The 25064-nt window shown below is 53.9% G+C and overlaps 1 protein-coding gene across 3 annotated transcripts in view; it reads left to right on the top strand.

The window, feature by feature from the left end:
- The window catches only part of TBX3 (T-box transcription factor 3), a 149836-nt gene extending 125273 nt beyond the window's left edge, over positions 1 to 24563 (top strand). For 2 of the 3 annotated variants that reach the window (XM_053959208.1, XM_053959207.1), the window contains 6 exons: positions 14243 to 14510; positions 15746 to 15892; positions 18044 to 18120; positions 19460 to 19617; positions 20957 to 21660; positions 22309 to 24563. In XM_053959208.1, the coding sequence (XP_053815183.1) occupies positions 14247 to 14510; positions 15746 to 15892; positions 18044 to 18120; positions 19460 to 19617; positions 20957 to 21660; positions 22309 to 22755 (1797 nt within the window). In that variant the 5' untranslated portion in view covers positions 14243 to 14246 and the 3' untranslated portion in view covers positions 22756 to 24563. Of the gene's footprint in view, positions 1 to 11053; positions 12449 to 14242; positions 14511 to 15745; positions 15893 to 18043; positions 18121 to 19459; positions 19618 to 20956; positions 21661 to 22308 lie in introns of those variants that run through there. The other variant, XM_053959206.1, reaches the window with a different exon arrangement.
- The last annotated feature ends 501 nt before the right edge of the window (positions 24564 to 25064 follow it).

The following is a 25064-nucleotide window of genomic DNA, read 5'->3' as shown; positions in this document are numbered from 1 at the left end:
TAATCCGCAATGTATGTCAAAGGTCTGGAACCCACTGTAAACTGCTAAACCTTTGCAAAGATTTGTGTGTGTCTATATTGATCTGATTAGGACCGCGATGCTTTTTCCTCGCTATTACTGCGTGAAAAATAAAACTGTCGCGGGTTTGGGTTGGGTTTTTTTTTGGTGGCTTTTTTTTTTTTAGTGTCCCAAAAGCTTTACTTTCTCCAAGTCTAATAGGATTTCTCCAAGGCGCCTTCAAACCTTGCGTGTCCATGACTAACAGTGGCTCCAAAGGGAATCAAGCAAAATAAAGTTATCTGCGAGACAGGAGTGGGGCGTGCGTGTGCGCGATGGAGGGTTAGACTCAATTTGGATATGTTGTAAATTGGCTTGTCTTGAAAAATAAACAGGAATGGGGAGGGATAGGAGTAGGGATTTTTTTAAATATATATATTAACTTTTTTTTTTTGCGCCAGCGGCTGGGCTGGGAGCGCGCTCCCCGGCGGAACGGAGCGATCCCCGCCGGCCGGGGCTGCCGCCCACCCCGCTCTGCTGTCGCTGGGGCTGGGGCAGCTCGTTTCTAATCTTCGGAGGGAGCGAATATAAAAGAGGAATTTATTAGCTTTCAGGCCATCAGAGGAATAAACATTGATTTTATTGACCTAATTATGGGCCAAATGACTCCTTCCATCGATCACGTAAAATACTTCATTTGGAGAAAACCAGGCGCAGGCGCCCGGAGGCGGGGAGGAGAGCGGGTGGATGTGCTGCAAGAGGGGGAAAAAAGCAAAAGCTCGAAAATGTATGGAGAGGTTTTAATGCAGTTAACGTGCCTGTCGCGCTGGAGCTCAAGCCCTGTCTCCTAGACGTTATAGTGCGGATGTTTTGCAAACTAAAGCTTTTATGTCGAATTCCAATCCGGCCAGTCAATTTGGCTAAAATAGCATTAAAGAAATGGACAGCAGTTTATTTATATTCCCCACACACACGCTGTATTTTACAGACAGAAAAGAATTACTTGAAATGTATTTTACAAGCACAGGACAACACGTCGTTTCAGCCCGAGAGCAGCGATTTCTCGTAATTAGAGTAGGCTCGACACTAATAAAGAAGCAAACAGGCTCTTTTTTATGCTTAAACCCAGCTACTGTCCCCGGCGCTTTGCTGCGCGGTGGGATCGTGGTTGGGTGATGGGAGCGGGCGGTGGGCGCACCTGCCCTGGGAAGGAGGCAGCGAGGGGCGACCGGCTCCTCTCCTGGTCTGATTCGGAGGAGCAGGGCTCATAAAACGCGAATTTTATTTATTTTATTTTTTTCTTGGTGGGTGACAGTGAGACGTGACTTTGGATTTATTTGCTCGAGGGTTTTTTTTTGGCGCGGGGTGATCACTGTATTTCGGGGGAGGAGGTGGTACGGGATGAGAGATGCTTTTGGCAGGGTGTTCGCTCCCTTCTTATGTCACCTGAAATATTAGATCTCGTACACCTTCACCCAGCCTTCAGTCTGGAGGGGGAGGGTGGGTATTTTTAGTCCAGCTGTTTTGAAGAACGGATCTTTCCCTTCCCGGTCCCTAAGTTTAGCTCAGCGCTTCTCTTGCTCCGCCGCGTTATTCCTCCCTTTTGGCGAGCTCAGGGGCTGCTAATATTGGCGGCCAAACTCTGACCGCCAGGATCTGAACTTTCCCCCGTCCCCTTCTCCCTCCTTCCTCACCACCCTCCCCCGGGACAGGTTATCCTGCGTCACCCGCGGGTTCCCGGCGCGGGAGCAGGGATGCTGTGGCCGTGGCTCGCGTTGTCTCTCAGCCCATAAATGCCTGGCTGTCACTTCCAAAAGCTCTTTTATTGCGATCCGTTCGGATGAGCGGTGCCACTGCTCCAGCCGCTGCCCTATTCCCGGGCGGGGCCGGGCCTGGGGGTGCCCCGGGCCGGGTCGGGGGAGCCGGGCCGCCCAGGTGAGCTCCGCTCCGGCAGGTGAGAGGCGGTGGCCGCGGCGCCATCCCGTGGCCGGAGCCCACGGAGCCTCCGCGGGGCGAGCCCGGCCCCCGGCGGGACCCCCGCGCCCCCTCCCCGCCCGCGCTGGGAGCGCGGCGCTCCGCCGGCGTTCACCCCTCCCTCCTTCCCTCGCTCCGTCTCATTAAGATAGGGCTTTATGCAGAACATCTGTAAGGGAAGGCAAAATAAATGACAACACTTTTACACCACTTCCTACTTAACTTCTCTTTTTATGTGGCTGCTCTGGATTTTCCGACGCTTTGTACTGCTCGAATCTTGTTTGGATGTTTGTACATGTAATACTCTGCCCACTCCAGCTCTTGGGACGGGCTTGTCTTGTATGTTCTTTTTCTTTTCCCCCTCTCCCACCCCCGTCCCAGTGTGCAGAGGCTTCACAATCTGCTCTGCTTACTTCGCGGTCGGGGGACGAGCAGCAGGATTTGTGAGCCAGGGCAGGGACAAACGGCTCCACAAGTGTCGGACATTAATCACACCTTGTCTTTGCAGAAGGTGAGCTCCAGGCACTGTGCACCCACTTATTCGCTCTTCAAATCCCCCCTTCTCCTTCCAAGCCGTCGCCTTCCTGTCTCCACTGAACAGCATTTTTCCCTGACCCGGGGTCCGGACAATTGTCCTAATGGTATTTAAAGAAAACAAGGATTAAACATTCATTAATGCTTTTCCCCCTTATTTATACTGTAACATCAGAAAGTTGAGTGCCCCGCTCTCGGAGTGTGTGTCAAGCCTCACTCTAAGGAGAAAAAAGCTGTTTAAGGTGGGTGGCTCCCACGGACCACGACATGATTTGGGCTCCTGGGTACTCCTGGTGAACAAGGAACCAATTTTCGGGGGGAATTAACGCTCCCAACACCCCCGAGAAGCGGTACAAAATGAGCAGAAAGTAGCTGTGCTCTGTGAGAGGGCATTTCCTTTCTTATCCCGAGGATTAGGAGCGATGCCCCGTCTGTTTTATCCTCCCCCATCTCCCATCTACCTGGAATCATTCCTTCCCACCGCCGCTTTTCCGAGATCGCTTGCGAGCATTTTAGCTTCCCCTTAAGCCCATGCCATTAAAGAAGCGGCTGAAGCAACAGGTGAGCAGGGAATTTTCAGGGGTAGGAGGTGGCGGCCGGTGGCCCCGCGGGGGCTGCCGGCACCGAGCCGCCCAGGCGCGCATCGACCGCGGGGAAAGATGCTCCGCGCCGCGGAGCCCGGCGCCGGGCCGAGCCCGATGGCTCCCTAGCAAAACCTCCTGCGGGAAAAAAAAAAAAAACCAAACCTTTCCCCTCTAACCCCGGTTAGAGCAAGGGGAAGGAGCCGCTCCGGGAAGCGCAGCAAGAGCTGCACAAATGCAGTTTACACCTGCGACACGGGGCTGGTTGTATTCTGCTCCGCTCGGCTTTAATTGGAAATCTTTTCCGTCTGCCCCAACTCCCGAATCATCTGGGTTTAATAAATTTTCGCAATACTCCTGCTGCTCCAGAGAAACGCTGTGGCAGAAGCCGGCTCTGCCCGCGTTTCTGAATCCCAGCAGAACAGTAATTACCGTAGGAGCAAGAGTGGCCTGGGACTTGTTTTTGGTCCAGGGGAAAGGACGGGGAGACGAGGAGAGAGAAACCTGGCCGTGAAATGGGGGCTGTAAAGCTTAGAGATGTATATACACACACATGCATGTATGTACAGAAAAGCAAGGAGCAAGTGCAAGATCGAAAGCAGAGCCCAGCTTTGCTGCAGCCACGTGTGCCATTAAAAGCAAATAATTCAAAGTACTTTTAAACTATAAAAACATGGGATCTTTCCCCTTCTATTACTTTTTTTTTTTTTTTTTTTCGGGGGGCACGGGGGAAGAAGGATACAGATCCCGTCTCCCCTTCTCAGATGACCTCGAAGGACCGGTTTTTTCACTTTCCCATGTGTGCGCGTTTGCGCTTTCCGGAAATCAATCTGAAGTTTGTTCAAAATACTAAACTAAAATAAAACTGCGCTACAAAACCTCCCACGCCCCAGAGACAGAGAGGAGCCCCTGATTTATTTTTCTGCTTTTTTAAAAAATGATTATTATTATTTATTTCCGTCTTGTTGTGCTCCCCACGGAAATGATCTCCGGAGGGTTTTGCTGGATCGTGCGTGGATGTGTGAGCGTGTAGAGGAGATTTTGGTGAAGCGCAGTGGGAGCCGGTGCCCCGACAGGCCGGGGGCTGGCGGCGGGGCTGTCAGCATCCCCTAAAGCAGGGCTGAGGGGCTGAACTACTGGCTCAGCCCCCGCGGGAAGGTGTCCCCTGGCAGTGGGGACAGCTGGGAAGCAGTAGGGAAGAAGGAGAGGACTTTCTCGGTCCACCACACCCTGTGGAGTGGCGCTCCGAGGGACCCCGCAGCCCCCTGCCCTGCACGTCGAGTGACAGTTTCAGGCTGACCAAAGCGGTCAAGTTTTTTAGAGGAATTTGTCGCTACCCAAAAGTTTCCCAGGGCTGAGCTGGCACATTTCGGCCGCCTTTTGCAGCTCCCGTTTGAAGGGATGGCGGGTGAAGCCCTTCCCTCGCCCTTCGCAGGCAGATGCCAAGGGTCAAACGCACAGAGGGGCTCCACGAGAGGAAAAAAAACCCGTTCCCAACCTTCCCCTCCCGCCCCGAACCTCCTAACTAGGACATTGAAAAAAAAAAAAAATAAAGCTCTTCCGTCTTTCACACAAAAAAAATATTGGTGGAGTTTGTTAAATTTTTTTTTTTTAAGCTGGGGATAATTTAGGATTTATTTCACGCTAGAAGGGAAGAGCGAAATGAAGTTGTTGGGAACACGGTCACGCTGTGGGTGCCCACGGCTGCGCCCCGAGCTCCTCTGCTGCCCAGATGCGCGGGGAACATCCACCTTTAGCAGTTTTCAAGTCCTGCAGCCCATGGCGAGAGGCGCTGGCGGGAGAGAGCGGTGCCGGTGCGGGGTCCCGCTGCCCGCAGGGACGCGGCTCTGCCCCGGCCCGGCCGCTCGGGGCCAGGGGAATTCGCTTGGGCACGTCAGAGGCTCGGGGCTGGCAGGAGTTGTCCGCTGCCTCCTCGTCCCTTTCATGTATGCCCTGCCTTGGGGTGTGCGTGTGGGGGTTACAGCTCTTTAATTGAAACCTAGTAAGGAAAATAGTAATGGATACCAGGCTTCGATGGAGAATACGTGTCCGCGGCTGCATGGTGAGTGTTAGTTCAGCAGACTTTAAGAAGCCGATTCTTCTTCCCTGTCATTTCTTTATTGACAGCAGCCCCTATTAGATTTACCATGTCCTTTTGCAACAGCTGGTCCTCCCCCCGCCCGAGGTATCAATCGATGACCGGGTGACTTGGTGGCATCTTGAAGAAAACGGGAGCAAAGTGTGTGTCAGTGGCGGTGCCAGAGGCTCCCACTCCCCTCCTTGACCTGCAGCCCAGCGTCTGCGTGTGCCCGGTGCTGCTCAGCACCTCCCGGGCTCCGGCCCCGCTCCGAGCCCCGGGGGCAGCTGCGCCCGCCCCGCCAGGCCGGGGGCGCGGAGGAGACGCCCGGGGGGCGTGTGGAGATGGGAAAGGCTCCGGTTCTGGGTTGTTAAAGAACACGGCTGATGGTCAAAGCAGATAAAATCGGTTTCTTTGCCGGGTGCTCTCGAGTGCCTTGTTCTACTGGGTCTGCGGGGAGGTGGGGGGGCAATGCCGCGTCTGGAGAGCTGGAGGGCTTCTGCGGGAGGAACCGGCGCTCCTTGGCCCTCTTGTTGTGTTGTGTGTGTGTTTAAATAATTGAATAAACCTATCCACTCATTCTCTCTTTCTCCCTCGCACGCAGAGACACAAAGACAGCATTGAAAAGATAGATCTGTTTGACTATAGGAAAGGACAATTAGCGCGACTTCCTGAGCGGCAAACTGGATGTATGGCTTGGGTATTAAAAAAAAAAAAAAAAAAAAAAAAAGAAAAAAAAAAAGCCTTATCCAAATAGTGAACTCTATTTACAATTTCTGCTCAGCCAACGATGGTGGAAGCAGAAGAATGGGTGTAGAGAGGGCAAGGGAGGAAATAGGACTTTCATTTTGTTTCTGCCAGCAGCACATTGGTGAGAAGAACAAGACCAGGGGGTGGAAAGGGTCGCTGGATCTGTGAGTGCAGAGGGTGTTGGTTTGTGGCAAGCAGAAGCTGAATGATGCAAAAAGGGCTCAGAAACGGTAAAAAGGGATGTGAGCCTGGGAGGGAAGAGGTCCAGCCCCAAACCTTGCTGTGCCCTGACATGCCTTGGTCGGTGAGGCTGGGCCTGGCCCGAGGCAGAGGGGAGAGCTGCAGCAGGCAGCTCTGGGTGCTCCTTTATTTTCTTTTCCAGTCCAGGACAAAGTGGAGGCAACTGGAGAATGTCAGAGCAGCCGGGATGGGGATGAGATGAAGGCAGGTCTTGTGAGGAGGGGAGGAACCGGCGCAGGGCTGGTGATCTGAGCACCCTGATGTTTTGGGCTTCCACCAGAGCCAGCAGCTGGCAGGATCCCAACCAGGGTCTGGGTGCCCAGGAGGAGCGAGGGGAGTTGGGAGCTGTGAAGAGCTGCTCACTGCCAGCTTGGTGGTGACCCCGTGCTGGGGGACAGCACTGCCTGGCCCCACAGTGGCTCTGTCACACTCAGTGCTGCTCTGCTCCCACCAGGCTGGGCCACGAGCAGCCTTCCCCTGAGGATTGCATCCCAGTGAGAGGTGGTGGAGGAGAAACCTCTCCAAGTGGTGCTTTCCTCTCTTTTTTCCCCCAGTATTACAACAAGCAATGCTGTCTCTGGGCTTCCCCCAACTCTGCAAAGCCCTCACCTCGGTTGTGTTGGGAAGGGGGCCTGATCCCCCTGGTGGGGGATCTTCTGTTCAGACATTTGGGAACGGCCCCTTTGATTGCAGTGGGACACGATGGGGCTGAGCCTGCTCAGAGGGAGACATGGGAGATTTAATTCTTGATATTTTTAATGCCTCACAATGCTTTTTTAGACTCTGGCAGGTTATTTTTAAAAGTTTTTGGGCCAGACTTTCCATGAAATCCAATTTGCAGTTGGAGGAAGTGTTCTGCCAAAGGGCAAGGCAAAGAACTGCTACAGTGATTCCCCACTCTCCCCATAGCAGTTTGTATGATCCAAGTGTGTGGACGAGCTCCCTAAGGGAGCTGCTCCATTACGCTTGTGGCCTGCAGTGCCACTCTGGGATGGATCTGTGTCAACACGGCCCCCATCTCCTGACACCTTTTGTGGGGCTGGGGAAGGGCCTGCCCGGGGCTGGGCACACTTTCCCTGGGAAGAAGCGTGTAATCACCACTCCCCAGATGCCCCCCGTGCTCCAGCCAGTATTTACTGCAAACCTGCCAAAGTAAACCAGCCCGCTGCGTTTTATTTCGGATAAACACAGCGTGGCCACGCTGGGGTGTTGCCTTCTGAAGGGCTGGAGACGGAGCAGAGGTTGCATTGCCGTGGGAAAGGGAGGGAGGAGAGGGATAAATGCTGCAGGATGCAGAGCTGCTGGCAGGCAGGATGGGTCTGGGCCCCTGGGGATGCTTGGAACAGGCAGCGCGATAAGGAAATGCATAGATAGGATGCAAAACCCCACTTAGGCTGTGCACGTTGGCCCTGCTCACCATGCACCGAGGCTTGTTCTTTCCTGCAGAGCACCCAGCTCTTGGAGGGGGTGTCAGGGACACCTCAGGGGCTGCTGTCGGAGCGGGGATTGGCGGTGTGCCCCAGGGCACGAATCCCTCCCGGTGCCACACACCCAGAGCGCATCTCCGCAGAGGCCGTGGAGCACACACAGCCCCTCCACGCACGCACACACGCCTCGGAGCTGCTCCCGCAGGCCTGGGAGAGGACGTGTGGGCCCGAAAGCTGGGCTGCCTTTATTTTCCTCTCGCCTCCTTCCTCCAGCTGGCTCTTCAGGCCACCGGGAGAGAGCCAAAGCCTCTCTCCTCCCACACCTCCAACACATACGCACGGGGAATGCTCGCTGCAGCGCCGAGCTCTCGTGCAAACGCTAAAAGTTGCTTAGGAGGGTGAAATCCGAGGAAGCGGAGCTCTCCCAGCCGGTCAGCCACCACAGACCCGGGGTCTGGATCCAACCAGGGAAAACCCATCGAGGTGCTGGCGATGGTGGAGTGAAGAAGAGCTGGGGAAGGTGGGAGCCGCTCCCCCCGCCCTGGCCTTTAGCTCTTGAGCTACGAGATTAGAGAGCCCCGGCCTGGCCGCTCTCCGGGGAGACAGCAGAGACCTTTCATGCCTCTTTGAAGAGCCAAGATAGTGTCGGCCTTGGTGCAAGCCCAGGCTGTAGACAGGCCGGGAGGCGCGGGGGCAGCCGGCTATCTCAGCGTGCTATCACCCTGGCTCCCCCCGCCACCAGCCCCATTCCCACCTCCACCCGCTCTCGCGTCACCGTCAGCCGCCCTGATCTCTTTTTTTTTTTTTTTTTTTTTTTTTTTTTTCCCCTTACTCCCGTACCATCCCTTCGCTTTGCCATTCATTTCTGCGGGTCTCCTTATTTATTTACTTCTGCGTCTCGCTTATTTATTTCAGGCAAAGAGGAGGCTAACAAGTAGCTGGAAGCACTGGCCAATATTTAACTAAGATGGCTGGCCATCAGGTCCCTTTTGTTTGCTTGCAAATTAATCATCCAGCGCGCAGTCGGCGCCAGGGTAGATTTATCACACACAGAAGGGGGAATGAGGCGGCCGAAGGGAGACAAAGACTGTTCGCACCTTCCCGCTTTTGATCTTAGATTAGTGCAGCCTCCCTTCATAATACGAGTCTCCGGGGGGCTTCGTCGGGGAGGTCACTCGGAACTGGCGGAAGTTTGCACGCCATTAGACAGACGCTGGAATTGGAAATCATAAGCGGCAAACATTTTATTTTCCTGCGCGGGTGGGTGCGGAGCGCGGCGCAAGGTGCGGGGCAGGCTCGGAGGGCGGCAGCGACTCCGGTTTGTGCCGCGGCGCCGAGGGCGCGTTCCGGCGGGGCGGGCGCGGGGGCCGGGGCGCGGCGGGGCCGGGGGCGGCAGCGCTTGTCCCGCGGGAGCCCGCGGGCACCTCCCGGTCGCCGTGAGAGAGCGGCGGCCCGGTTGGGGTAAATTGCAGCAAACTTCTTGAGGCCGCCGGGCGTTTGCTGTGGAGGCTGATAAAGGGAAGGCATAGGCTTTGGGGGTTCCCACCGCGGCAGGAGCCCGAGAACCGGTTCCGAGCAGAGGTTGGAAAGACTCGCTCTCTCGGTCGATAAGCAGCCGCACAGCGCAGCCGAGCGCTGCGCTGGTAACCAGGCTCCTGGCTTCGTGAAACACATCAGACTTCTCCCCCCTCATCCTTTTTGAACGCATTACTCCCGCTTCCTTTCCTCCCTCCTCCTCTTTTCACCCCCACCCCCGACTAAAGGGGATATATTTTGGTGAATGCAAAGCGATCCTAGACGCTGGTTACTACAGGGACTTCACCAAGCTGGCGCCAAGCGCTCTTAACCATGTGCGTCAAAAATGCAATGTTAGAAGAGCTAATCACTTTAGAGGTTCCGCTCCCATCTGCGCGCAGCCAGCGCCGAGCCCCCGCGCTCCCCCGCTCCGCTCCCGGAGGATTATCCTCCCCTGTTTAAAGGAGGGTGGGGGGCGTCAGGAGATTCCCCCCTCCCTCTCCAGGGCAGGGTAGTGATTCGGCACCTCCCAGCGCTGGGATACCCTGCCTGACACGCGTGGGCGCTCCGTGCACTGCATGGCCACGACACGCACAGTCACAAGCCCCCTCTTGCTGCCCTGCACTGTCACACACCCATTCCCAGCAGCACCCACCCCCCCCCCCCGAAAGGAACATATCTCCCCAGAAACTTCCCAGGTGGATCCTGCCCGGCTCTTCCCTCTCCGTGGGGTCGGATCAGACCCACGCGTGACGCCTTCCCCGGGGGGTGGCTGGCTCCATGCGAGCCCGGGTTAACCCGGAGCTGGGCCCCCCCGCCCGGCGCTGCCCCGGCCCGGGCGCAGGGAAAGCCGCACTTCCCGTCTCCTCCCCGCGCACCTCGTGGAAGAGGAGGGGTGTGGGAGCGTAACCCTGTCGGCGCCGGTGCCAGCCGAGTGGCCTTAATCGGCAACGCCAAAGAAAGAAAGAAAAAAGGAATAATAAATACATTAAAATCCCATTTTCCAGCGGCCTCCCGCTTCCCTGCGCGCACCCGCCTCGATCAGCAGCCGCCGGGGCCGGAGCTGAGCCAGCGGCGGCCGCCGCCCGCCCGCCGCAGCCTCCAGCCGCCCACCACAACAATAATAACGGCGGCCGCGGCCGCTGGGGCGGCCGGAGCCGAGCTCCGAGCGGGGGGAAGAGCCGCAGAGCCACCCCCGAGCCCCGGAGCTCACCCCCAGATTCGCGGGGGGAAGGAAAGCGCCCGGCTCCGGGCCTGGAGGTGTCGTTTAAAGAAAGCAACTTTGCCGGGGAGGGGAAAAACAGCGCGGGGGCAGCGGCAGGAGGGTGACACCAGCCCGGCGGCTGCGGGGACCGGCGGCAGCCGCGACGCGGCGGGGATGGGCGTGCGGCGCGGCGGCCTCCCGAGGTGGCTCCGGGCCGGGGGGGACACAGGGGGACCCCGCTACGGTACCGGCGGCGTTTAGGGAAGGAGGGCACGCAGCTTTGGACCCCCCGACCGCCACGGGTGGAGGCCCCCCCGCTGCCGGCGCTCGGGAAGCTCCTACCGGGGGAGAGCGGCCGGGCAGTGCCCGGGCTGCCGGGGCGGCGGGAGGCCGGGGCCGGGGGGCGAGGCGGCCCCCAGCACCCCCCTAGAGGCGGGCGCTGCCGGCCCCTTCCCTCCTCCCTCCCTGCTCCCTCCCCTCTGATCATGTTGACATATTCACACGGCCCGAAGTACTAGTGATGCTTTGCTGCAGCGTTACAGTTTCCGACACCTTCTTTTTATAACTCGGCGCTGTCCCCCTCCACCCGAGCTGTCAGAACCCCGCCTATGGAGCCTCACAATTGGTCCGAAAGCGTCAAAGAGCCAATCAAGGCGGCTCCAGCTCCCCTGTAACCCACAACACATCCCTACGATCGGGTGCACGCAGAGCACAGACTCACAGGGAATTCTCAGAGCCGAGAGGCTCCTTCTCCCTCTCTCTTCTCTCTCTTTCTCTTTTTCTCTCTTTCTCCCTCCCCCCTTTTTCTCTTCCTTTCTCTTTCCCTCTCACTTTCTCTCTCTTTTATGGAGACAACAATATAATTCTGCCAGATTTTTTTTTAAGGCACAGCGAAAGAGAAAGAAAGGGGGAAAAATAAATTAAAAAAAAAAAAAAAAAGGAGGAGGGTGAAAGAAAGAAGAGATCCTGATGGAAATCAGGGCACCCTGACCAGCTCCTGCTTGGGGAGTGAGGAAGGCGAGGCGGAAACGAGATTTCCCTACAAATTTTTGCTGCTGAAGGTTGCTCAGGAGCCTTCCTCGGCCGGCGAGGGGGGGTGGGTTTGTTTGCTTCTTTCTGCTTTCCCTCCTTCCCCAGCCTCTGCTCTGCAGCCTGAACGTACGGAGGAAAGGTGGAGGGGTGGGGGGGAGGGCGAAGAGAGCCAGCCACCCAAAAAGAAAACCCAGCTTCGAGCCGTCACCGTCCGCCACGGAAGAAGAGAAGGGGGATTGGGACTAAGAGAAAAAAAGAAGGAAAAAAAAAAAAGGATTTCGGCTCGTCCAGCTCTTCTGCGGCAACAGGAGCAGACAGCGAACTCGGTGGATTTTTTTTCTTCTCTTCTTCGGCGTTTCTTTTCCAGCACAAGGACTTCCACTCAGGAAAAAAACGCAAACAACTAAAAAGCAAAACAAAGCCTCAGAGACCGAACACGAGAAAAAGCAAGACTAATAATGAACAATCCTGTTAATCCGCTGTCCCGAGGGCTGGGGATGTGCCCCGGCTCGGGAAGTTGTAGGCTGTAGAAGTTCTGCCTCTCCCTCATGTACTGTGCTGTTTAGGGCTTGTTTTCCCCAACCTTTTTTTTTTAAAAAAAATATTTTTTTCGGTGCTTTATTGCTGTTATTGTTATTATCTTAATTTTTCTTCTTCGTGATGTGCTGTTAGAAACCACTCCGGGACTACTCCAGCAGTAGGAAGACCGAGGAGTGGAGTGGATGAATTTACCGATGAGAGATCCAGTAATCCCTGGGACAAGCATGGCTTATCATCCCTTTTTACCGCACCGGGCACCGGACTTTGCCATGAGCGCAGTGTTGGGACATCAGCCTCCCTTCTTCCCGGCTCTGGCTTTGCCTCCCAACGGGGCGGCCGCCCTCTCCCTTCCCGGGGCTCTGGCTAAACCCATCATGGATCAGTTAGTGGGGGCTGCAGAGACTGGCATTCCCTTTTCTTCCCTGGGTCACCAGGCAGCAGCCCATCTGAGGCCTTTAAAAACTCTGGAGCCAGAAGAAGAGGTAGAAGACGATCCGAAAGTGCATCTGGAAGCTAAAGAGCTTTGGGAGCAATTCCATAAAAGAGGCACAGAGATGGTGATTACCAAATCGGGAAGGTAGGTCTGGGTCTGGGGTTCGTGCCTTTCTCCCCCCCCCCCCGTTCCCTACCCCTCAGTCTCTGCACCCCAGCAGGGCAAGGCTCTCTCTCCGCCAGTTTCCTCCGTAAACCTCCTTTCACCTGCAATTATGGAAAGCTTTAGGCAGCTGAAGATCCCAGCCCGTCTGGGGCACCAGGCTGCCGGGAAAAGCCCAAGCGCGACCCGGCCCTGCTGAGCATGTGCGTGTGCAGGGGGTGAGAGGGTCCCTTCATGGTTCAGTAGCTTAATGCTTGCTGGAGAAGACTGGGAGCAGGGAGAAAATAATTTGGGGTTGGCAAAGGGGCTGGCCTGGTTTTCAGCCTCGCTACACGCAGTTTTTCTTCCTTAAGAAAGGGGAATGAAGAAAAAATCCTTTGGAGAGGCGTCTGGCTGCTGGTGGGGCAGGAGGGCAGATAGGCTCGGTGTGTCAGGCTGTGCCTCTGTCTGTGCTGGGATCTCGGCTGGGTTTGTGCTGACTGATTATGTCTGAAAACGTACAGAAAAAGATGACAAAACTCCCCAGCCGTCCTGCAGCCGCTGCTGGAGTGGCAGGGAAGGGTTTGCAGCTCCGCTCTGCCTATCCCTATATTTATGTAACCTTCACGTGGGAATGAATGAACACACACGGCGCGTCCACGCTCGGCATTTCTGCTTTTTATAGGTTTACCCGTCTGAAATCTCTCTCTATATTCGCTACTCATTGACATCTGGACTCTTTTACAACTCTATCTACTGCTGTGATGATACGTAGGGCGAAAACCTCCTTTGCACCCGGGTGTTTTTCTAAGGGGCTCTCTGAGAAACCTCCCAAACTCTCCACATGTGATTTGCCAGGAGAATTACTCGAGGAAGCCACTCCTGAAAAGTCTTCTTAGATGGCCTTCAGCTGCCTTGCTGGAGCTTCGCCTATTTGCAAAGCACCAGTTGCAGGCTACAGGCTCAGGGGAAAAAATAAATAGAAGCCTTAAAAGCAGCAAGGAGAAAAAAAAAAATCTCCTCGCCCGTTTTACTGCTTTCCCGAAGTTTTTTCTGTTAATTGTGGTCAAAAGTTTTTGCGTGAAAGCCTCGGCCAGTATTAAGAGCTCTTACATGTTGCGAAGTCATGTGTTTCCTTTTAAGTTGAGATTTGCTGAATGCCAACCACTCGATATAATAAACAGCAAATTTGTGGTATCCTGTTGCAGTTTGGAGCCGGACCTGGGAGCGGAGGGGAGCGGGGTTTGCAGAGAACCCTCGGCACACGGGGGGATCCCCAGGTGGCCGGAGAGCCCCGGCAGCCCTCGCTGGGGTTTTTTTTTATTCTCGCCTGCGAAGTGTAAAACACCTCACTTTATCGGGAGGTTGGGTTGTAATAGTTCAGACGATTTATTTTATCGGGGTGCGATCAGCTCGCATTTCTTTGTTTAGCAGGCAAAAAGGAAACTAATGAGGGATCAGAGAGCCCCAAATGGGCCTTTGCTGTTTAGGAATGGCAGAGAGAGGTAGGAGTCTGCTGATTTCTAGGGAATGCGTACCTTCCCCATCTAGGGACCATTTTCTCTTGCAACTTTTAAGCATTTGAGAAACCTTTTTGCTGGGGGCGGGGTGGGGATGAGGAGAGGAAACCTTTTTGCTGGACACAGACTTACTCTGCTGCTTTTGAGAGCTGAAGAAGTTGCTTGGTAGACACGCTACCAAAATTCAGAAGCTTGTTTAAACGCTGTAATTAATTTTATTTTATTTTTCTCTTGTCTTTTCTTCCCCCCACTTCCTCCCTCCCCCCTCTGCCCATAGGAGAATGTTTCCTCCATTTAAAGTGAGATGCACTGGACTGGATAAAAAGGCCAAGTACATTTTATTGATGGATATTGTGGCGGCTGATGATTGTAGGTACAAATTCCATAATTCCCGGTGGATGGTAGCCGGCAAGGCTGACCCTGAAATGCCAAAGAGAATGTACATCCACCCGGACAGCCCGGCCACCGGCGAACAATGGATGTCCAAAGTCGTCACCTTCCACAAGCTGAAGCTCACTAATAACATCTCTGACAAGCACGGATTTGTGAGTGCCTTTTACACCTTCCTTCGCCCCCCTTTTCCCCTCCCTCGCCACCCGGCCGGAGCGGGGGTCCCGGGGGGGTGTGCCCGGAGCACGGCGGCTCCTCGGCCGGGCTGGTCCCGCTGGCAGCTCCAGCGGGTGGCCAAAATGCGGGGAAAACGGGGAAAAGGATCTCCCCACGCACCCGGAGACAGGCATTTGCCCGGTTTATAACAGTCCCTGATTTTTTCCTCCTGCTGGGGTCAGGATTAAAGCCTGGAGTTTGCTCTGTAACCTCCCCGTGCCATGCAGCGTTAACTTTAGGGATACATTTCCAGCGCAGAGCAACTCGATATTTCTCAGAGCTGCGGTGACTTTATATATCTATATATATTTTTAATAAAGTCGATCACACTTTCTAAGCGTAGGAAAACGATATGCATATGTGTATAAAGGGCTTAAAGGCCTAAGTACGCAAACGTTTAAATCTATATTAATCTGGATAATGTAAAGCAAGCCGGAGTGAAAATAAACAGGGACTAAAAGCAGAGGTCAAGTTGCCCATTCATGTCTATCCACTCCTTTACATTTACCGGGTGTGCAGAGATAAAAACTTACCCTGAGAGTGAAATCAAACAAACCTGCTGATAAGTGCTCTGTCGATGCTGGCCATTTCTTTCTATTCCTGGGAAAGCCTCCGCCTCGGAGCCGGGGCTTGCTGGTGGTGGCCGCGGCCGGGGGATCTCTAATGTGCCGAAGATTGCATTTGCTGCTGTGATTTGATTAGACGATACATTTTTGCCGTTCGCAGAAGGCCTTAAGTGAATTGGGGCACGCAATTAGACCGAGCCGAGGCTCTCGTGGTGGTGTTGCAACTGTAGCTGCTGCTCCTGCTTTACTTGATTTTATTTTTGTTTTACACTTTGAAATCAAAAGGCGTTGCTGCCGGAGCCCAAACAGCTTCTCCCCCTCTCCGAGCAGAGCTCTGAGGGGATTCCCCCCTCTCTCCTCTCCTTCGAGAGGTCCAGCGAGAGCCTAGCCCCGGCGAGCTGGAGCTGTCAGTACTTTTAGTTGGATGCTGCGAGGCATGTGCGTGTGTTTGGAGTGTGCTTGGCAGGGAGGAGGAGTGAGGGGAGGAAGGAGAGGGAAGGCAAATTAGGAGGAGAAAGTGCCGATGGCTGGGGGAAATGCTGCTCCTGCTGATCGTCTTCTTTCCCCCCCTCCTGCCCTCTCTGCTGCCGGCCGCTGCCCCCCACCAGACCATTTTAAACTCCATGCACAAGTACCAGCCCCGGTTCCACATCGTCCGAGCCAACGATATCCTCAAGCTTCCTTACAGCACGTTCAGGACCTACGTTTTCCCGGAGACTGAATTCATCGCAGTGACCGCATACCAGAATGATAAGGTAAGGAGATTAAGAGAGGATTTGTTTTACGTGTTTTGGCTTTTAAGAGAACTTTTACTCTGCATTGTTCCCTTAAAACTCACGAAGCCCATCCTGCTCTTCTCTCTCTCCCCTCCTTTATCTTTTCCCCCAAAACCTCCTTGATCCAACTTCGGGAAGGCGCTGGGGGAGGGGGTCGAGCACTCTCCTAATACCGACCTCGGGGAAGGCAATTAAAAGGAGGGAGGACTGGGGGTGAGGGGGAGAATGTTTAGAGGTTTTCTACCATTTTTTCCCCCCCCAGTATATCTCCCCAGTATGAGGAAAGGGATGGGGTGGGGTTTGCTGCTATTAGTGTGGATTTAATCTAAGATGCATCACGGAAAAAAAAGTAATAAAAAAGACTCGGCTCCGTGTGTCGAAAGACAGAGTAGGGAGAGCAGCGGGGCTGAGATTTTGTAATTCTTCCTGGCCTTTGTGCTGTTTTAGCTCCTTTAACAGCAATTGGCAATAAGGCTGGAGCGCACGTCTGGTTTCTATTATTATTATATTATTATATTTTTTTTTTGCATCCTGCAGTGTTTTATTATTTTTTGTGGTGCAGAAATATGCTCTGGTCAGAGAGGGGTATCTCGCTTGAATTTAGCTGGAAGGGCTGAAAAAGCCCGTGTGAGAAAGTTTTGCAGCGCTGCAAACGTTGCCTTTCCATTGCTGCTGGTTTATTGTCACTTGCGATGAAGGTGGTATATTTGGGAGAGTGGCAAACGGCGAATTTACGATTATTAAGTCAAGTGGAAGGAAGCGAAGGAGCCAAAAAAGGGGCTTTGATTTTTTTGTTGTCTGTGAATTACAGCTTTGCTTTTGCGTGTGTTCAGCGCAGAGGCTCTGGATGCGCAGCGCCCGCTCGCTGCAGCTCCCCTGTGCCCCTCTCTGCCCCTCACATCCTTCACTGTAAAAAATTTGGGGGTGAAAAGGGGGGGGGTCTGTACCCTTCTGCTCTCCGTTTCCAAAAAACCGCTTCCCCCTCGGGGCTCGGGCTATTTCTCTCTCTCTGCAGCCAGGCACTTGCAAGGAAACTGAAAGAAAATGAGTGTACAGAGAGTAGACTTTGCTTTGGGACTTAGCAGCAGGGCTGGCCGCCCCGGTCTATCAGCTGGGGGCGGCTCGGCTGAAGGACAGAAATGAGCATATTTGTGTGATTGCCATGAAATCGGCCGGGAAGCGGCGTGCGGAAGCGGCGGGGAGCCCTCGGCTCGGCGCGGGGGGAGCAGAAGGCACGGCCGGGAGCACCTGGATTAAAAGTCCCGCTGGTTTTAGCAGTGGCGTTTTCCTGCTCCCTCCTGCTCCCGTGTGTGCGGCGGGAGGTGACTCAGGAGCCAGGGCCGGTCCTGCCCGCGCTCGGGCGCAGGCGGGGTTTCCTTTTCGGGGTCATCCTCTGCTCCTAAACTGGGGGGTCGCTGTGCTTCCAGCCCGGCCCGAGACCGGGAATGGAGCGGCCGGGAGGCGGCATTCCCGTTCCCACTGCTCGCATCCTGTTCCAGCGGGGTGAGCCCCGGCCGGGCTGTGAATTCGGCTCCATGCAACGTACGCGCGGGCACCCGGCACTAGCGGGATGCCCCGCACCCCCCATCCCTCCCAACAGCCATTCCCTGCCATAACCTGGACCCCGAGGATACCCAAACCGAGAAACTTCCACATGCACCCCCCCCAAAAAAATGAACTGGCTCCTGGCACCCCTGGCGCCCCAACACACACGGAGCATAATGCGATTATATAAAGTATTTTATTATAGCAAGGGGGTGGGTATGATTCCTTTGCGGTTTAATTATGGTATTTAAAGAGTTTTAAGCACAGGAATAACGTGCATGGATCTCATTGCACAGCTCAATTCATTCCGGTGCGGTGGCAGCAACACGGGGCTCTTTCATTGCCACCACGGTCCAGGTCACCGGCCAGCCCGGCGGGGGACTGGGGGTGAGCTGCCTCCAAACAGCTAAGGAGAACACATGGATTCACCCAAAAACCAGGCACCTTTGCCCCCTGCCCTGTCCTCCTCCTGCCAGCACTAGGGGAACTGGGAAGAGTAGGGTTTGCTGTTGTTTTATAATACAAAAAATCTCCTTATTCTGCCTCAACCCCCCGGCTATTTTTTTTTTTCTCTCTATCCTATAGATCACGCAATTAAAAATAGACAACAACCCATTTGCTAAAGGTTTTCGGGACACCGGGAATGGAAGAAGGGAAAAGAGGTGAGTCTGGCTTGATTCTTTACAGGCTCCTCATTTGGTTTTCATGTGTTAAGCTCAGAACACGAGCAGAGGTCAAAATCACCTTGCCTTGCCTCCAAACCACACTTCCCCCCGCCAAAATCCATAAGGATCTTGGCGTTAATAGCGTCAAACGGATTGCATGGGAATTCTTTCCTGCTTTCCACGTTTAGTTTTCACATCACAGGGGATGACTGGCCAAAGGGAGTGCAGTACATTAAGCAAATATTGCTAGGAAAAAACTTTCCCTTACAAAATTGAGAGAGAATATTACAGTGTAGTTTGGGTCTGGGACTGGAGAAGAGGGACAAGTGAGGGCTGAGCACTGCTTGAATCTCCTCTGGCGCTTTTCTGGGGACTGTCTGGAAAAGAGTAAAATGGAGGAGAAACACAGAAATAAACACAGAAATGGAGGAGAAACACAGATATGGAGGAGAAACACAGAAATAAACTGTTTGGACAGAGGTATCTCATGAATATGGAAGTAATTAATGATAGAAGATTCTTCATTTTTTCCAAAAGCAGCAGGACTGAGTTTGTGCCCCAGGTAGGCAGACAGAACTCATTATAATGGGACTCAAGACTTTCATTTTTAATGTAAGAAGAAAATACATGGGAAAAAAAGCTACAATTTTTTTTCCTTTAATGGGGGTTATGTCTGTTTTGTTGCGTTACAGGAGACAGGATATTTTAGCCATTTGCACAGGGGTTTAGATAATGAATAAATAGATCTGTTTCTCCTTTTTCAAACCAACAACAAAATAAAAAAGTGGGGGGAACGTGGTGTAAACCAAGAAGCCTCTCTCCCTGCCCAGCACACACACAAACATGCACACGCCAGCTCCTCTTGTCCATCAGTGTGAAAATAAAGCCAGCGCTGGAGCCACAGGACGGAAATGATTTCTAATTTCTCTAAATATAAATAGATTTTTTACTCCGGGTTAATTGTTGGTGAAAAGATTACATAAAGTGCCTAACAAAATAACCACTTCCTAGCAATCTTAGCAACCATTAAAATGGCTCATATCTCTGGAACATCCTTGCCTTTTAAAAGCTAATCTCCAGGGAATGCTTCCCTCTCCCCTCCGCCCCTTGTCTTTAATATCAGCCCTCGCTGAGGAGCTGCTCACGCTTCCAAGAAATCTCCTCTCATTAGCAGCCAAGCCCTGCCTGCCAGAAACGAGCTCTCCTCCTGAGGGGGCCGCGGCTCTAAATTCCCCTGTGCTACTCGTGCCCCAGTAGGAGCTGCAGGAGGGGCTGGGGAGCAGGGGGGTCCCGGGGGGCACCGGGGACCCTCGCCCAGCGGGTTCTGTGCCCGCAGGAAGCAGCTGACCCTGCAGTCCATGCGGGTGTACGACGAGAGGCAGAAGAAGGAGAATCCCACCTCGGACGAGTCGTCCAATGAGCAGACGGCCTTCAAGTGCTTTGCCCAGTCCTCCTGTCCTGCCGTGCCTGCCGTGGGCACCTCCAGCCTCAAAGGTGAGAGCTGTGGCCCCTGGTCTCCTCTGCGAGAGCCTGGGTGCCCGCTCTGTGGTGGCACATCCTGGCCTGTACCACTGCCCTCTGGCACTGGCCTGTTTTCCTTCCTTCCTTCCTTCCTTCCTTCCTTCTTTCCTTCTCTCTTGCCTTCCTTCCTACCTCTTCCCTTCTTTTTTCATGTTTTGTCTCTTTGCTCTCTTCTCTCTGTTCTTTCTCTCTTTAGTTTTTCTGCTCTCTTTCCTTCTTTCCCTCACTCTTCTTCTTGTTTCCTTTCTTTTTGTCTTTCTCTCTCCTCCCTTCTCTCCTCTCACTCTCCTCTCTCTGCCTTCCTCACTCTTCCTCTCCTTCTCCCTCTCCCCCCGGCCTCCCTCTCCCCTTGCTGCACATTCATCCCTCCCCTCCTTGGTTCAGAAAGGAGCCAGCTCCAAGTCAAGGGAGCAAAGACAGACCACGGGGCAAAAGTTCAAAACTGGAGTCACTCCATTAATATCCCTCACTGAATCTGTTACCAGAGGAAGGATCTTTCCCCTGGATACAGTCGCGAACTTTGTTATAGAAAAGTCACCCTGGGTTTCTCCGCGCGGGGCTGGGAGCTGTCTGCAGCTCTCTCGTATGTATCAATCCATCCCGGGCCGGGGGGGCAGGGGGAGGAGGAAACAACCTCTTTTTTTGTAGTTGCTTTACTCGTTTTTTTTTTAAAGGCCTGCCGAGCTGAGGGGAGGGGAGCTGGGAGGGGACCCAAAGAGCAAAGCAGAGCTTCGCACCTGGGGCGCTGAAATTAGGAGATGAAGTGCAGAGGAATCCAGCGAAGCCGTGCATGTGTTTGGGGAGAAGGGGGGCCCAGGGGTTGATGAAGACGGCTGCGGGGTGTCTCTGTGTGCGTTTGCAAAGTTTGCCCGTTGAAAGGGATGAAAACTTTGGAAAACTTCGTAGGAGACACATCCCCAAGGCCCTTCAGCCCTGCCCCGAGGTTGCTGCTGTCCCTTTCTTTCTCTACCCCCGCTGTAGCCAGGGAGGGAAGGGGGGGTCCCTGGGGGCTCCGGCAGCCCCGGGGAGCGGAGCCGCTGGCCCCGGGCCCGCCCGGCTGGGGGGTCGCTCCTCTGGGCCGCTGCTTTGTTTCGCAGCCAATTTTGCTGCGTTGTGTAAAACTCGGGCTGGCTTGGATGGGGCGGGCGGTGGGAGCCGGGGGCTGTATTTATTTATATAATAATAAAAAAGGGAAGTATTTCCACACAAACCTCTGGCCGATCAGGAAGCGTCTCTGCCCCTTCTCTCAGCCCGGTGGGGATTTCGGGATGTGCAATGCCGATCCCAGCCCCGGGCCCCCTTTGTCTTGCAGATCTCTGCCCCAGCGAGGGAGACAGCGATGCAGACAGCAAAGACGATCCCTTGCTAGAAGGAAACGAGTCGGGCAAAATCAGCACGACCACCGCCGCCACCCCAGCTCCGGCCAGCTCTGCTGCCACCGCGGGGGACGACCCCCGGGACAAGGGAGGCAGCCCCTCCAAAAGCCAATTCTTCCCCGGGGACTCGGCAGGGAGTCGGAGCCGAGAGAGGACTGAGAAAGCCCCTCCGGACTCCCGGCACAGCCCGGCTACCATCTCTTCCAGCACCCGGGGGGGAAGCCTGAGCGGCGAGGAACTGAAAAGCCCCGTCAGGGATGGCCCCAAAGTAGATGAGAACCGACTGCTGGGGAAAGAGCCCTTCACCCCCCTGACGGTGCAAACCGACAGCACGGCCCACCTGAGCCAGGGACACTTGCAGAACCTCGGCTTTCCCCCTGCCCTGGCCGGCCAGCAGTTCTTCAACCCGCTGGGGAACGGGCACCCGCTGCTGCTGCACCCCGGGCAGTTCGCCATGGGGGGAGCCTTCTCCGGCATGGCCGCGGGCATGGGGCCCCTCCTCGCCACCGTCTCCGGGGCGTCCGCCGGGGTCTCGGGACTGGACAACACGGTCATGGCCACGGCGGCGGCCCAGGGACTCTCGGGAGCATCGGCGGCTGCTTTGCCTTTCCATCTGCAGCAGCACGTCCTGGCTTCACAGGTACTGCATCCCCCCCGCGCCGCCCCTCCGGGCCGGGGGCTCCGAGCCTGGGGACGGGGGAGGGCAGCGGGCACCTCCTTTAAATTCCCCGCTTCGATGTCCCCCCCACTGCCCCTCTCAGGGGCCAGTCACAGGGCTTGGCGGCGAGTCGGAGGAGGGCAAGCTGTGGGCGGGGTGGGTGGCCCGGCGTGATCTCCCCGAGCTCTCCCACCCTCCCGGCTGTCCTGCAGAGCCCCGCAGCCACCGGGGCAGGGCCGGGTGCAGCCCGGCGCTGTGGGGCGCGTCCCGGCCCGCGGAGCGGAGCCGCTGGCGGGGGGGATGTGCCCGGGGCTGCCCTGCGGAGCGGGATGGGGGGCGGACCTGCGGGTAAAGGGCGCTTGCCCCAGCGCAAGAGAATGCCCCGGTGAAGGGGAGGAGTGGGGGAGAGACCCCGCGGCCATTTGGCCCCCGGTGGGCCCGGCGGGAGCGGGGCGGTGCAGGACAGAGCCCGGGCAGGGTGTGCCCCGTCGTGCACGTGTTTTTGGCCTGGGCAGCGGGAGGACAGCTCTCCATCCCGCTGGCAGCTGCGGGCGCGGGGCTGCCGTGCGGCATCGCCGCGGTGAGCGTGCGGGCCGGTAACCCTTTCCTCTCTCTCCTCCCCTCCCGCAGGGCCTGGCCATGTCTCCCTTCGGCAGCCTTTTCCCCTACCCCTACACCTACATGGCGGCGGCGGCCGCCGCCTCCAGCGCCGCCTCCAGCTCGGTGCACCGGCACCCGTTCCTGAGCGCCGTGCGGCCGCGGCTCCGCTACAGCCCCTACCCGCTGCCCGTGCCCCTGTCGGACGGCAGCAGCCTCCTCACCACCGCCCTGCCCGGCCTGGCCGCCGGCTCCGGCGAGGGCAAGGCGGGCGGGCTGAGCGCCAGCCCCGGCTCCGTGCCCCTGGACTCCGCCTCGGACCTCACCAGCCGCTCCTCCACGCTCTCGTCCGGCTCCGTGTCCCTGTCCCCCAAGCTGGGCGCGGACAAGGAGGCGGCCACCAGCGAACTGCAAAACATCCAGCGCCTGGTCAGTGGGCTCGAGCCCAAGCAGGACAGATCCCGCAGCGGCTCCCCGTAACCCCCCGGCCTCCGGGAGCTCATTTCAAATCAGTCTCGCAGTGCACTTTGTTTGAAAGAAACCACATCCTCCACCCCGCGAGTGTTTGTTTTTTACCCCCTTCTTTATTTTGTTTTTTTTTTTTTTTTTTCCCTCTTTCTATTTTTTTTTTTTTTAACATATAAAATCCCGCGGCGTTGTGTGCGTGCTTAGCAACAAAAAGGTATCTGGTGGAGCAGGGAAAAAGGGTCGGGGATGGGGGAGCGCTGGGTCGGAGGCTCCTCACAGAGATCGAGGCACCAGTGGGGTTTGTGGCATCCTCCTTTTATTTTCTTTTTTACCAGTGTAAAAAAAAAAAAAAATAAAACCCCAAACCAAAACACACCGGAAAAAAAAAAAAAAAAAAAAAGAAAAAAAAAAAAGAAAAAAAAGACCTAAAAGAAAAAAAATAAAACAAAAGAAATCAAACAAACTTACGAATAAAAATTAAGTAAGAGAAGTGATTTTTTTTCTCTCCGAAAGAAAAGCGTGTAAGTAACTCGCGTATTGGTTCTTCAACAGTTGTTTCCTGGGCGGGTTGTTAACCACAACCCCCTTAGTCGATATTAAGGGAAGCTGTGTGTTTAAAATATTATTGTGATGTCCGAGAGCCAGTTGGTGGCTTTTTTTTTGCATGTTCCAGAGTAGTCTGCTTTTTTTTTTTTTTTTTTTTTTTTTTGAGGGGGGGTGGTGGTATTTTTTATTTCAGTGGGGTTTTGTTGTTTATTTTTAATGCTCGTTTCAAATCCCAGGGAAAAAATTATTATTAATAATAATAAAAACAAAAATAAGACCTTTGTCCCTCTACCTTAAACATCCTCCCTTGTAGCAACAAAAATAAGACGTGTAGTTGGAAAGAAAAAAAAAGTGAATTTATTTTATCTAAAAACCTCTGTAGCTCGACTGTAGATTTATCACAGCTTTCCCTCTTTAATTGTATATGCAATAACAAGGTTTAACATACTGAGAAGAAGAAAAGAGTGGACACTATTATTAAAACAAAGTATTTATGTAATTATTTGATAACTCTTGTAAATACGTGGAATATGAATACTCAAAATTAAACTTTAATTTATTGACATTGTACATATCTCTGTAAATACGACTGCAGCGGTCTTCTTTTTTCTTCCTTCTGTTTTTATTTTTAGTCGTTTTCATTTCAAGTCGGTAATTCCTTTAAACATAGATCCCGACCCAGAGGAGAAATTCCCCCATTTGTGAGGGCTCAGTTTTTACATCAGAGCTCAGCCCAGGAAAACCTCGTCCTTTGGTCAAGGAGCCGAATGCAAAAGGCAAAGCAGAAAGAAACCGAATTATTCAAAGACCTTAAAAAGTTCAAAGAGAGAAAAAGACAAGGCAGTGTGCCATGGTAGCTTTTAATCCTCGATTTCTTCAGTGTTCAAAATGTCAACAACCACAAAATTATATATGTTTATACACGACAACAGGCTTCTCCAGTGGCTTGAGAGAGAGAAAAAAAAAAAAAAAAAAAAAGAGGTGAAGATTCTAGGATTTTCTGTACTTTCTATTATTTTTGCCCGTTTCCTCAGTGCGTCAGAAAACAACCCCGCAATGGAGTTTCACTACTGTGCTTATTGTTGTCTTTGTTTGAGTGAGTGCATATTTTCTTGGGTTGAAAGTCAGGTGCTCAGAGCTGGTTCAAAGAAAAAAAAAATGAAGGTATATTTTGTGTTATATAAATGTTCAGAAGTTCTTGCTATTTTTTTTTCTGTAATTTTCCCCCCCTTTTAAAAGTCACTGAAGTTTCAATAAATTTTTATTGAAATGTCTTGGGCGTACTGTGAAATGCCTTCATCCCAACCCTCCCCGAAGTGCCTGGGAGGATGGAGGGGTTGAAAGATATATATCCTTCTTCTGCCTTTCTCCTCCACCCCCTTTCCCGTTCCCAATATTAAGATATTTCTCCTGCAAGGAGCTAGTACGAACCAGTCGAGATGGTGTCATTGGAATTGTTGGGGGGGAAGGACGAGTTTTAAGCGAGCTGTTTAATGTACCTTTGCCGTCTTTATCCCTCTCGCTTTTAAAGTCGATCCAGAGGCTACTAAAGTCACCTCTTTTAATGGAACAATATTAAGTGGCGTTTGAAAAGTTAATGAGAAAGGCTCAGCTATGCTTTTATCTGTCATAAATTAATAACGCAAAAGTGAAGAATTAGAGAATAGATCGGTTAAATTTTAATGCAGAGCCCTCCTTCAAAGTTTCCAGGTAAAGTGCTCAGGAGTTGATGCTGCTGCTGGGCTCGTTTTCCTCTCCTGTCCGGGCAGAGGATT

This window comes from Vidua chalybeata, chromosome 18 (genome assembly GCF_026979565.1).
Source record: "Vidua chalybeata isolate OUT-0048 chromosome 18, bVidCha1 merged haplotype, whole genome shotgun sequence".
Lineage (NCBI taxonomy): Eukaryota > Metazoa > Chordata > Aves > Passeriformes > Viduidae > Vidua > Vidua chalybeata.
The sequence above is the reverse complement of the archived record's forward strand: the minus strand, read 5'-3'. Positions and strand labels throughout refer to the sequence as shown.